General features: G+C 37.8%; 1 protein-coding gene across 3 annotated transcripts in view; it reads left to right on the top strand.

The window, feature by feature from the left end:
* The first annotated feature begins 1,351 nt into the window (after nucleotides 1–1,351).
* The window catches only part of LOC107983003 (uncharacterized), a 35,246-nt gene continuing 22,767 nt past the window's right edge, over nucleotides 1,352–13,830 (top strand). Inside the window, exons 1-6 of one of the 3 annotated variants that reach the window (XM_062958176.1) lie at nucleotides 1,352–1,558; nucleotides 2,024–2,154; nucleotides 3,520–4,059; nucleotides 5,767–5,976; nucleotides 12,316–12,391; nucleotides 12,491–12,598. In XM_062958176.1, the coding sequence (XP_062814246.1) occupies nucleotides 2,135–2,154; nucleotides 3,520–4,059; nucleotides 5,767–5,976; nucleotides 12,316–12,391; nucleotides 12,491–12,598 (954 nt within the window). In that variant the 5' untranslated portion in view covers nucleotides 1,352–1,558; nucleotides 2,024–2,134. Of the gene's footprint in view, nucleotides 1,559–2,023; nucleotides 2,155–2,374; nucleotides 2,498–3,519; nucleotides 4,060–5,766; nucleotides 5,977–12,315; nucleotides 12,392–12,490; nucleotides 12,599–13,830 lie in introns of those variants that run through there. The other 2 variants (XM_062958177.1, XM_062958178.1) reach the window with 2 other exon arrangements.

The raw sequence follows: 13,830 nt of genomic DNA, 5'->3' as shown, positions 1-13,830 counted from the left end.
GTTTGAGGTCTATATAAAACATAACTGAATTACATTTTGGGTCCATCTCCAAGATATCTCACTAAGTACGTAGGTGCAAACACAGGTATTCCAAAATCTGAAATCGAAAACACTTCTGGTAGCAAGCATTTTGGATAAGAGATACTCAATTTGTACTAAAATACAGAGGTATTCCGTGAAATTGCACAGCAGCAAGTTAAGAACAAAGAATCCCCCCCACACACACACACACATTGTTTCATTTATTTATAGATTTATTGTATTGCTGTACATCAACTAGTTGTGAATTGTTCAATCTGGGTGTTTTTTGCCTGTTATTTCCAGTAATTGAGAACTGTCTTCCATTAGAGTACTAGTTGTCTGGAAGGATGAATTTAATCTCCTATGACTCTCCTCAACCTGTTCCCATTGCATGAGAAGTTGTACCAACCCAAACTGCGCAGCTATTAATGGCTACAAGATCCTTGTTTTCCATGTGTGATGTTTTCCACACTCATGTGTTCTGAATTGACCAAGTGACACCTCTAAACCCTTCCCTCTGGGATTATCTGCAATTTGTCACTGGATTCCTTCAGTGGGAAAGAGGGAAAGAGGATCTGAATCTAGAGTTAGAGAAACAGTGACATCTAAGGGCATTTTGTGGGATTACAACAAAATAAATACAGCATTTTGCTGCACAAACAATGCATAAGTATTCATAATGCTTAGCAAAATCAAAAGCACGCCATATCATTAATATATTTTAAATGTTTGAGTACTATACTAGCTTCTTTTGTTTGATCTGCCACCGATAATCTTAATCTAAGGTGATATATGGCTCAAATGTTTGCTAGCAAGTGTCATTCTAACACTGTGGTCTTGTACAGGGATATAAAAACCATTATAGCTTGATTTTGTTACCCTGCATTTCCTTCCTCACCTCCTTTCAAGTTGCAAAGGTTTGTTGTTGGTTCCCCCCAAATGAAAATTCATGTTCATTTTAATTGCAATAAATACATGCATTTATTTTACATAGTTCACCTGATTTATACATTTTCCCCATGGACTAAAGTGTGTTCCTGTGTATATATTTTTCTCTCTCAGTGGCATTTTCAGGGATGATTATATATATATATATATATATATATATATATATATATATATATATATATATATAAAATTTTGTTAAGGCTGCTGAATTCAAAAAAATACTTCTGTATCCCTTGTGCTTTTCCATTGCTCCATGATCATAAGCTTGTCAAGGAACAGCATCTTGGTCTTCAAGAGAATTGAGAGATTTTCTGTATTTTCTACAACATAATATGTTTCAGTAGGTTCCTGCTCTATGACATCATCAGGATGGAATCTCTTACAACAGTAGATAGTGGTGAAGAACCTGGCGTGACATGGGGGAGACAAGTGTCTCCATCTCCTATAGCCGCTATCTACAACTCTTATAGTTTCTAGTGTGAGCACCTGATCTGCCTTTGTGGTCCTCTGGAGAAAATGGAAGTCCAAATCTTTGTCCCCTATTCCTGCTTGTGGATGTAGCTGTTGCCTCTCTGCAACTAGTTGGCACGTGAGTTTTAGTAGGAAGTGGATTAGTAAAGGAGCCAAATGGACTGGACCTGTATGTAGCCATGCTTGGAACACAAATCAAAAACCAGAAAATTGTAACTACCTTGAGGCCAGAGTTCGGAACTGTTGCTTTCTGGAGTGGCTTGTTCTCTAGCCAGAATGACCATTGGTCATGATGCTAAAAAATTCTACACATTGTGATCCAAGGCCTATATCAATTGAATCTATGGGAACTTAGTAGTTCAACACATAAGCAAGTTCCATTGATCCTATCGGTGCTACTCTGAATCTAGTGATTAGATGTAATTCCACCTTAAGTAGGCATTGTTGATATCATATTGATATCATTATTAGGTCTGGATCCAGTCTAGGATGCCCGTAAGCATATTTGATTTTACCTTAGCCTCATTAAGTGGGTAGAAGGCTGTTAACATAAGTGAAATAATGATTTATATTCCTCTTCCAGCAAGGATCTTCATGCAGCTTTCATTTTGGGGGGTGCCCTTTGTCTTTGAGGTTTTGACAAGCACCCTGTTAACCTGGAAAAAGCAAAACTCATCTTCATCATACCTGAAAAATGGAGACCCCCACTGAAAGGTAACACATATAAAAAATATAACATATTTTTCCTACTCCTTAATAATAGTTGCCATTTACTCCTAGACCCACTAAAGGGTCATCGAAATGAAACATAATGTCAGAAGACCATGGGTGAGTCTACACTGGCTGATTAATTCAGGGTCAGTCTGAAATATTATGCCTGGTACAACCATGATGGCATCTGTTCTGTCATAATTGAGCACCCACACAACCAGCAAGGAGCCTCCCACCTCTTTGCTAGTCATGCAGGTGCTCCATCCTGACATCGCAGACATGATAGCCAGTAAAGGTGTGCAAATAAATCGGATGAATTGGAAATCGTAAGAAAATCGGAAGTTTTGTAAGTCGAAAGCCATTCCGAAGAATCTGCGTGGCCCACACCAAAAATATAAGAATCAAAATGGACCCCCATACCTTTTTGTTACTGCTTTGTAAAGCTTGGAAGGCTCCCAAAGTCAGTTTCATTCAGTGTAAGGCAAGAAAGCAAGCTAAGCTAGTAAAAGAAAGTACACGAAAAGCTAGTAAGTTACCATACCTGCCTCCTTTGCCATTCATCTCCCTGTAAATTAATGACTTTTCCATGTAAAGACTTAATGGCTTGCTTCTTGGCATGAAGACAGGGAGCATTGGATTTTGGGAACAGTACAGAACTTGGGAAATGTAGTTTGGGAAGGGAAGGGGCTCTGTGCCAAATAATTCAAAAGGCTCTGCCCTAAACTACATTTCCCAGAATGCATCAGAATGAGAAAGAACTAATTAGGAGAGGAGAGAGAGATTTGTCCCTCCCTAAACAGTCAATTTTTATCAAGATTTTAAAAATCCCCTAAAAGCAGAAGATGTATGAGTATTTCTGATAGTTGGGAAGAAAAATCCCCTGTTATCTTGTGTCATTGGATAGAAAATTCAAGAAGCTAGCTCTTGTCATTTTTTTAAAAAAGTAATTGTTTATAAAAGCTTTGAAAAATTCCCAAAATCCACGGATAAGTGAAACGTTATGAAACTTGATGGGCAAAGAGTGGTGAATATGTTCTACCATTCTATTAAGTTTCACCCCAATAGTTTTAAAAATGAGGGAGATAGAAGCCCCTGAAGTCTCCAAATTATAGTCATGTAATTATGCACATGTGCAAACGTAGTTTGGGAAGTGAGGAGCCATATGCCTGCCCTAAAGTACATTTCCCAGACTGCATCAGCATCAAAAGGCACCAATCAGGATAACGGAGATAGAGGTCTGTCCCTCCCTAACACCAGCCACAGAATCTGCAAAGACGAAGACTGTGACTGATGCATCTCTCTCTAATAAGTAAGCCAATCTCTGTATTGGGCTGGAAAAAAATAGTTATTTCTTTTCTTTCCTCACAGCAAACCTCTTGATGAATTGGTGCCAACTGAACACCCAAACTCCCAAACCTCAAATGAACATGTTGAAGAGGTCAAACCCCACGGGCTTAATGGGAAAGTTGAAGAAAGCCTCATGGCTCAAGGGCCAAATGGAGATGCTGGAGAGGACAAATCCCTCAGTCCAAATGGAGAGACCGAATCCATCAGATCCCGAAGCTCAAGTATACGCATCGAAGTAAGTAAACCAGAAGAAGAACATGAGCAGGTTAAAGAAGTTAGCAGCAAAATCCAAGACCTAAATGAGCAGTTAGAAGAATCCATACCTGAAGAGATAAATGTACAGGTTGAAGAGAGTATACTACATGAGTTTAATGAGCAAGACAAGGATGATATACCCCAAGATTTAAAAGAGGTGCCAGAAGAACACATTAAGACTCCAGAGGAGCAGCTCCCTGGGAAGATATCTACTCAGCCTTCCTTTTCTAATTCAGATAACATTACCGTGACAGAATGGCAGAAAGACCTTATTAACTCTCCTTTCCCTGAAGCCAAGGTGGATGGGTAAGTAGCTGTCTAAGCAATTTAGAGCAGTCAAGTTGATTCAGTTCTTGGGATGTCCCTGTATTAGTCATTTTGGACACTGACGCTGATGCCCCTCCATTGTTTTATTTTGTTTTACTTTGTCCGACCTCTGTTTTCAACAATTTTAAAGGTATTTGTTCATTATCCAGAATTTAATTGATTGAGGAACTAAGAGAAGTCAGACATGAATTCTAGATTTTAGGAGAACCAACTTCAGGAAATTTAGGGAAATATTGAGTGTGATCCCATGATAGGAATGCTTAAAGAAAAGGGAGTTAGTGATGGATGGGAGTTTCTTAAAAGCAAGATACCGAAGGCACAAATGCAAACAGTTCCAACAATGAGAAGTGAAAAAAAAGATAAGCCTAAAGAAACCAGAATGGATGACCAAAGAACTTTCAACTGAGCTAAGATTTAAAAAGGACATGTACAAGAAATGGAGAAGGGGGGAAATCACCAAAGAGGAATTCAAACAAATAACCAACACTTGTAGAAAAAATATCTGAAAGGCTAACGTGCAAAATGATCTCAAGATTGCCAGATATTAAAAACAATAAAAAAGGATTCTTTGGTTTTGTCAATAGAAAAATGGTAAGGCTTCTGAGTGGAGAAGGTGGTGAAATGCTAACTGGGGATAGAGAAAAGGCAAAGCTGCTCAATACCTTCTTTGCCTCAGTCTTCTCCCAAAGGGAGATTGGTGTTCAACCTGAGCAATATGGAGCAGGTGAAGTAACAAAGGAAAAGCAACCCAAAATAGGTATAGAAGTAGTCCAAGAATACCTGGCTACTCTAAATGAATTCAAGTCTCCAGGGCCAGATGAACTACAACCAAGAAGGAACTAGCAGAAGTAATTTCAGAACTACTGGCAATAATCTTTGCGAATTCTTGGAGAACAGAAGTCCCAGCAGACCAGAAGGAAAGAAAATGTTGCTCCTATCTTCAAGACGTGAAAAAAGAGAGGATCCAAATAATTATCATCTAGTTAGCTTAACATCAATACTAGGAAAGATTCTGGAACAGATAATTAAGGAGGCGATCTGTGATCACTTAGAAAACAAAGGCTGTGATTACTAAAAGTCATCATGGATTTCTCAAAACCAAGTCATGCCAGACTAATCTAACCGCTTTTTTTGGATAAGGTTACAAGCTTGGTAGATGCAGGGAATGCTGTAGATGTAGCATATCTTACTTTCAGTAAGGCCCTTGACAAGGTCCCCCATGATCTTCTTGCAAACAAACTAATCAAATGTGGGCTAGGCAATGCTACCGTTAGGTGGGTTTGTAATTGTTTAAGTGACAGAACTCAAACGGTGCTCACCAATGGTTCATTTTCATTCTGGAAAGAAGTGACTCATGGAGTGCTGCAGTTCTGGTATCAGCACAGTCAATTGGAAAATGCTAACATCTGTTTAGAGATAGACTATTTATATACTCATATCTTAAGATTTATTAAATAATTTATATAAAGTTTTTTGTTCCTTTCCGCGCCTTCAGCTACATTCCCCACCCTAACTAAACCTGGTGGGTTAGAGTACCATCCTGATTACATGGGTTCTTTTACTCGCTCCATGGAGAACCCATATGAAAATCGGAGAGTTCTGAGTTTGTGACCTGCTAAGGGCCAGTTTGAGAGATGTTAAAATATCCTAAGCATTGTCAAAGTTAAAAGTTTCACCATATGTTAGCTTACTTAGCAGAACTCCATCCAAGAAGATTGAAGAGACCGAACCCCAAGACCTAAAGGAGAAAACAGAGGAACAGATGGAAAATTTGACGGATATTTACGCGGACAAGTTCGAAAGTAGGTCTTCTCTATACCTCCCTGTCCAGTCACGGAAGAAGAAAAGACGGAAAGCATGCAACACTGAGCCCAGGATATTCTCCAAAACTTACAGGTATTCCTTGGTTGCCTTCTTTGTCAAGGTGGTATGTTGTAAGTGAAGATTTTATATGATACTAGCTGTGCCCGGCCACGCGTTGCTGTGGCGAAATATGGTGGTATGGGAAATAAAGTATTGAGGAATTGGTGGTAGTTAAGGTAAAGGGTAAAGGTTTTCCCCTGACATTAAGTCCAGTCATGTCTGACTCTGGGGGTTTGTGCTCATCTCCATTTCTAAGCCCAAGAGCCAGCATTGTCCGTAGACTCCTCCAAGGTCTTGTGGGATGACTGCATGGAGCGGCGTTACCTTCCCGCCGGAGCAGTACCTATTGATGCACTCACATTTGCATGTTTTTGAACTTCTGGGTTGGCAGAAGCTGGGGCTAACAGTGGGGGCTCTTTCCACTCCCCCAATTCAAACCTGTGGCCTTTCGGTCCAGAAGTTCAGCAGCTCAGCGCTTTAACACACTGCGCCATCAGGGGATATTATTTCCTAAAGGTTGTGAATATACAATATTTCTGAATGGTTTTTTTCCCCTGTTGGACGCAAGTATGAATGCTGCAATTAGGAAAATGATTAGGATGTAATGGCCTTGCAGCTTTAAAGCCTGGCTGTTTCCTCCCTGAGTGAATTTTTTGTTGGGAGATGTTAGCTGGCCCTGATTCTTTCCTGTTTGGAATTCCCTTGTTTTCAGAGTGGTGTTGTTTGCGATATTTTATGTGCTTCTACTGTCTGTGGCCCTGAGAAAACAGAGGATTTGCCGGACTTTGATGATGGGAATACTTTGTTGGGAGGTGTTAGCTGGCCCTGATTGTTTCCTGTGTGGAATTCCCCTGTTTATTTACTGTCCTGGTTTTAGAGATTATATTGTTCTGCATTATTCTATCCCAGTAATTATTTCATATTAAAGTAGAATCTCACTTATCCAACATTCACTTATACAATGTTCTGGATTATCCAACGCAGTCTGCCTTTTCATAATCAATGTTTTTGTAGTCAGTGTTTTAAATTCATTGTGATATTTTAGTGGTAAATTTGTAAATACAGTACAGTAGAGTCTCACTTATCCAACATAAACGGGCTGGCAGAATATTGGATAAGCGAATATGTTGGATAATAAGGAGGCATTAAGGAAAAGCCTATTAAACATCAAATTAGGTTATGATTTTACAAATGAAGCACCAAAATATCATGTTAGACAACAAATTTGGCAGAAAAAGTAGTTTAATACACAGTAATGCTATGTAGTAATTACTGTATTTATGAATTTAGCACCAAAATATCACGATATATTGAAAACATTGACTACAAAAATGCATTGGATAATCCAGAACATTGGATAAGCGAGTGTTGGATAAGTGAGACTCTACTGTAATTACTACATAGCATTACTGCGCATGGAACTACTTTTTCTGTCAAATTTGTTGTATAATATGATGTTCTGGTGCTTAATTTGTATAACGATTACCTAATTTGATGTTTAATAGGCTTTTCCTTAATCCCTTCTTATTATCCAACATATTCACTTATCCTGCCGGCCTGTTTATTTTGGATAAGTGAGAGTCTACTGTTTATTGATAATCTTATATTATCTGCTTAGAACTGGATTATATGAGGACCCTTCTTCACAGCTGTATAAAATGCCCACTGAAGTGGATTATATGGCAGTGTGGAGTCAAGATAATCCAGTGCAAAGCAGATAATATAAGATTATAAATGGGTTATATAGCTGTGTGGAAGGGCCTTGAGTCTACACTGCTATATAATCCAGTGCAAATTAGATAGCCTAAGTCTGCCTGTCCCCTAACTGAACCCTGGCTGTCCCTTGGCTTGCTAGGAGTTGGTTGCTAGGAGACAAAGTGGGCAGAGATTAACCCTCTAAACTGGCAGCAATTGGATAAAAAAATTATTGCTCTCCCTCTAATTAGGACTTTGTTTTTCTTTTCTTTTTGTTGTATCAACCTGGAGGCATGGATGATGGGTTGTGTTGTCAAATTTCGAGGTTGCGGGGCCTGTACTTTTGTTGTTTTGTGAGTCGCCATGATGCCATCACTCTTTTATATATATAGATCTGTCTGAGCCCCAGACAGCACTTGTTATTCTTTGTTTTAGGCTACGGTATGTGAGATTCCCATGTTAGAAAGTTATGTCAGAACTTGAAGGAAATAATAATAATTCAACTTTCAGAATCTCCAGCGGCTATGCTGGCAGGAGAATGTAACTTTTCCAAGCCCTGATATTTCTAATTGCCTTTTACACTTGGGCAATTTCCCTATCGTTTATTTGCATACTATAAAAGATATTCAGACTTTTTCCCTCATTTTTCCCATGAAAAGATTCTTATGAATTGCCAGTAGTATGATAGGCTCTGCTAATGTATAGGTAGTATGCTACTTCTTTGATCTGATTGATAAAGACAAAATACGATAATCTGAATGAATGTCAGTGACTGATGTCCAAATGCATATGGGTGAGTCAGTTCCATATCATGCATCTCACAGGACAATTTAGTCTTTAAAGCAGGAATAGATGGCTCTGTAATTTTTTTTGTTTCTTTGGGAGTCTCTTTTTCCATTCTAAAGTTTTTAGATTCATGAGTTTTTATTTCCTCATTTCCTATTATGTGTTTCATAGATATACCGTATATACTCGAGTATAAGCCAACCCGAATATAAGCCGAAGCACCTAATTTTACCACGAAAAAAACTGGGAAAACATTGACTCCAGTATAAGCCGAGAATGGTAAATTTCAGAAATAAAAACACATACCAATAAAATTACATTAATTGAAGCATCAGTAGGTTAAATGTTTTTGAATATTTACATAAAGCTTATGTATCCTTTTAATAATAATAGAGTAAAATAATATATGTAATAATAATAATAATAATAATAATTGTTATTATTACTACAGGAAAATAATACATGTAGTAATAAATAGAGTAAAATAATAAATATAATAATAATAAGATCAGAGTAAAATAATAAATGTAATAATAATAATAATAATAATAATAGAGTAAAATAAATTTAATAGTAGCAACAATAATAGAGAAAATAACAAATGTAATATACCAATAATAATAGAGAAAAATAATAAATGTACCATATATTCTCAAGTGTAAGCTGACCCAAATATAAGCCAACCAGGACCCTCACCCGAGTATAAGCCGAGGGGGGCTTTTTCAGTCTTAAAAAAAGGGCTGAAAAACTAGGCTTATACAGTAAATCCACTTCTTCATCTACAATACAGAATTTCTTAATGCCTCAGTTATAAACTGTATCTATACAGTTGTGCAAGTGGAACATGCTGCAAGAGACAATACTTTAAAAATTGACTTGTTCAGAAGTTCACATGACAATATACATTTTGTGTGCTTATTTGTATACCCTTTTTGCACAAACTTTGGCCCATTAAACACATTTTTACAAGCAAATTTTCTCCTACTATTACTATTACTGAAAATAATATTTCGAACATTATTTTTACTACATTATATGTAATTTACTCCAATATGTGCATCTTTATATGCATATACTGTACACAAAATGCATTTACAAAATTTGGAGAAGTGCACATTTTAAAAGAGAAATGAGTAAATCCAAAAGAACAATTTTTCTCCCAGCATTATTTTAAATCACCCCCTGATTCCTGCTGTTTTTGTTGCTATAGACTGACAGGATTGCTCTCTCAAATTTTCTTTGACATTAAGGTAGGCTAATTGCAGAGCTCAGCTAGGAATAAGAATAAAGTCCTTTTTTAAAAAACCTGGAAATGAGTTTGATAAAACTGGAGAATTTGTACCGAAGTCTTGAGTTTTTGCATCTCTAGCTGTGGTCAAAAAGCATCCAGATCAGATATGTCAGGCACTGATGCTGGCTGTGGATAATGATTTTCTGTAATAGGCTAACTATTTCATGTCTAGGGGGAGAAAACCAAGTTCTAAAACAGAGCTTTCCATACTGTGTATCATGACATTTTAGTGTGTCAGCTGTATTGTATAGGTGTGCCACTCAAACTTAACAAGAGATGACAACAAACTTGGAAATGTATGCTATTATCTTACAAATCATACATTTTAAAAATATAAATGAAATGTTTTAATGAGATATGTTGTGTCCCCATACATTTCATTATTACAATTGTGTGTGTCCATATCTCTTATAAGGGACTAGCTGTGCCCGGCCACGCGTTGCTGTGGCGAAGTCTGGTGGTATGGGAAATAAAGTATTGAGGAATTGGTGGTAGTTAAGGTAAAGGGTAAAGGTTTTCCCCTGACATTAAGTCCAGTCATGTCTGACTCTGGGGGTTGGTGCTCATCTCCATTTCTGAGCCGAAGAGCCGGCGTTGTCCGTAGACTCCTCCAAGGTCATGTGGGATGACTGCATGGAGCGGTGTTACCTTCCCGCCGGAGCAGTACCTATTGATGCACTCACATTTGCATGTTTTTGAACTTCTGGGTTGGCAGAAGCTGGGGCTAACAGTGGGGGCTCTCTCCGCTCCCCCAATTCAAACCTGTGGCCTTTCGGTCCAGAAGTTCAGCAGCTCAGCGCTTTAACACGCTGCGCCATCAGGGGATATTATTTCCTAAAGGTTGTGAATATACAATATTTCTGATTGGTTTTTTTTGTTTGTTGGAGGCAAGTATGAATGCTGCAATTAGGAAAAATGATTAGGATGTAATGGCCTTGTAGCTTTAAAGCCTGGCTGTTTCCTCCCTGAGTGAATTTTTTTTTGGGAGGTGTTAGCTGGCCCTGATTCTTTCCTGTTTGGAATTCCCTTGTTTTCAGAGTGGTGTTGTTTGCGATATTTTATGTGCTTCTACTGTCTGTGGCCCTGAGAAAACAGGATTTGCCAGACTTTGATGATGGGAATACTTTGTTGGGAAGTGTTAGCTGGCCCTGATTGTTTCCTGTGTGGAATTCCCCTGTTTATTTACTGTCCTGGTTTTAGAGATTATATTGTTCTGCATTATTCTATCCCAGTAATTATTTCATATTAAAGAAGAATCTCACTTATCCAACATTCGCTTATACAATGTTCTGGATTATCCAACGCAGTCTGCCTTTTCATAATCAATGCTTTTGTAGTCAGTGTTTTAAATTCATTGTGATATTTTAGTGGTAAATTTGTAAATACAGTACAGTAGAGTCTTACTTATCCAACATAAACGGGCCAGCAGAACGTTGGATAAGCGAATATGTTGGATAATGAGGAATTAAGGATAACCCTATTAAACATCAAATTAAGTTATGATTTTACAAATTAAGCACCAAAACATCATGTTAGACAACAAATTTGTCAGAAAAAGTAGTTCAGTACACAGTAATGCTATATAGTAATTACTGTATTTATGAATTTAGCACCAAAATATCACGATATATTGAAAGCATTGACTACAAAAATGCGTTGGATAATCCAGAACGTTGGATAAGCGAGTGTTGGATAAGTGAGACTCTACTGTAAATACTACATAGCATTACTGCGCATGGAACTACTTTTTCTGTCAAATTTGTTGTATAATATGATGTTTTGGTGCTTAATTTGTATAACGATTACCTAATTTGATGTTTAATTGGCTTTTCCTGAATCCCTTCTTATTATCCAACATATTCACTTATCCTGCCGGCCTGTTTACGTTGGATAAGTGAGACTCTACTGTATATTTCTAATCTTATATTATCTGCTCAGAACTGGATTATATGAGGCTCCTTCTTCACAGCTGTATAAAATGCACACTGAAGTGGATTATATGGCAGTGTGGAGTCAAGATAATCCAGTGCAAAGCAGATAATATAAGATTATAAATGGGTTATATAGCTGTGTGGAAGGGCCTTGAGTCTACACTGCCATATAATCCAGTGCAAATTAGATAATCTGTGGAAGAAGCCTAAGTGAGGCCTAACTGTGCCTGTCCCCTAACTGAAACCTGGCTGTCCCTTGGTTGCTAGGCAACCAAGTGGGCAGAGATTAGCTCTCTAAACTGGCAGCAATTGGATAAAAAAATTATTGCTCTCCCTCTAATTAGGACTTTATTTTTCTTTTCTTTTTGTTGTTTCAACCTTGAGGCGTGGATGATGGGTTGTGTTGTCAAATTTTGAGGTTGGAGGGCCTGTACTTTTGTTGTTTTGTGAATTGCCGTGATGCCATCACTCTTTTATATATATAGATTGGTTTAGCCTCTGATTTTCTAATAAGACTGAATTACTGTGTTGCACAATGATGCAGGTCTAAAATTTGTGTCACCAACATAATATGTTTGGAAAGCTCTATTCTAAAATATCAAATTTGTTGATGAATGAAGTAGATAAAAAGAATGATGTAATAACTTCCCCTTTCCCCATTACTTCTAGAAATTTACGGATGCCTCCGAAAACATCACTCCTCACCCGAACAGCAAAACCCAAGACTGTTGACAAAGCAATCCAGGTGAGCATTGAAACATAGGCAATTAAAATTTTGCCAGTCTGGAATAATTTTCAATGTAACTTTTCATCTGGAAATTGTCATTTATCTTGGATTGAACAGTGTAATAAGTTGCTCATGCCACGCCTGCCACTGCCTGGAACAATACCACCTCCAAGAAGCTTGATTCAAAAAGCGAAGCCTATATTCACCGAAGATAAAACAACCGAGGTGAGAAACATGAGATTCCTTATCCTGCTTTACTGCAACTTCTTTTATAACAAAAATGCACTCGCATGTATTATAGCCATCGTCGTTCATTCACTCAGTTGTTTCTGACTCTTCGTGACCTCATGGACCAGTCCATGCCAGAGCTCCCTGTCGGCCATCGTCACACCCAGTTTCTTCAAGGTCAGGCCAGTCACTTCAAGGATACCATCCATCCATCTTGCCCTAGGTTAAGCATAAAATCTGAGCTCTTAATGTCTCAGCTTAAATACTTGTGTGTTTATCTGTAGCTCATTCCTTAATGATGTCACATGGATGAACTCTCACTCCCCCAGTCCCACTTTACTGTATGTTAAACTCTTTCTGGTTGTCCTCATCTAAAGCTTTGCATTTTTCCCTCCTATCCTTTGGAATGCATGATCATAAATGGCTTTTTAAATATCCACCTACTTAGACCATGAGACCCAGGAAAGTGTCATATAAAGTCTCTCCTTTCTTTCTATCATTCAAATTTCCAACCTCTTCTCATCTCCTGTCCTTCAGTCATGCTTAACATCTCCATCAAGAAGATAATGGGATAAGAATGAAGCTATTACCTTTTACCTAACCTTTTTGTTAGGTACTTAGGGTGTAGGCTCTCCATGCATATGTAACAAAAAAGCCAGTAGTAAACCTTTTCAAAGTTTGTCTGCCATGTTTGTTTTTGAGTCAGTTTTGGTTCAGGGAAACAATGTAAGATTGACACATTTCTTTTTGGAAAATGGAAATCTCCATAACTTTTTGGAGATGTTATGATCTTTAGAAAGACATGACCTTGTTAGAGGTCATAACCTTTTGAAAAATTATGCCATAACCTTTTTGGGGAAAATGCCAGGTACAGCTATTAAACTGCTGTACCTAGGCACGTCTTTGAATTGTTAGGGACAAAGATATGCCAATGCACAAAACACACACATATATAGCAGAGTTTCAGAAGTGTTATTTTAGTTGCCCAAAAAATCTACTCTCCCTTAATATATATTTGCCTTTAAATCATGCTCTCAAGAGACAAAAATAAGCACACTTCTTTAAAAGTAACAACCGTTGGTTTACTCACAAACTTCATGTATTCAGCGTACAAGTACTTTGCTTACAGGGCATCTTTCTTAGAATCAACAGTCCAAAGTCCGAAGCGTATCTCTGTTCTGAGGTCTAATAGAGTCTCTGTCTAGTCTGAAAGTCCAATGGACTCTGTA

Source organism: Anolis carolinensis, chromosome 6 (genome assembly GCF_035594765.1).
Source record: "Anolis carolinensis isolate JA03-04 chromosome 6, rAnoCar3.1.pri, whole genome shotgun sequence".
In the NCBI taxonomy this organism is placed as follows: Eukaryota; Metazoa; Chordata; class Lepidosauria; order Squamata; family Dactyloidae; genus Anolis; species Anolis carolinensis.
Note: the sequence above shows the minus strand (reverse complement) of the source record. Positions and strands in the feature narration are given on the sequence as shown.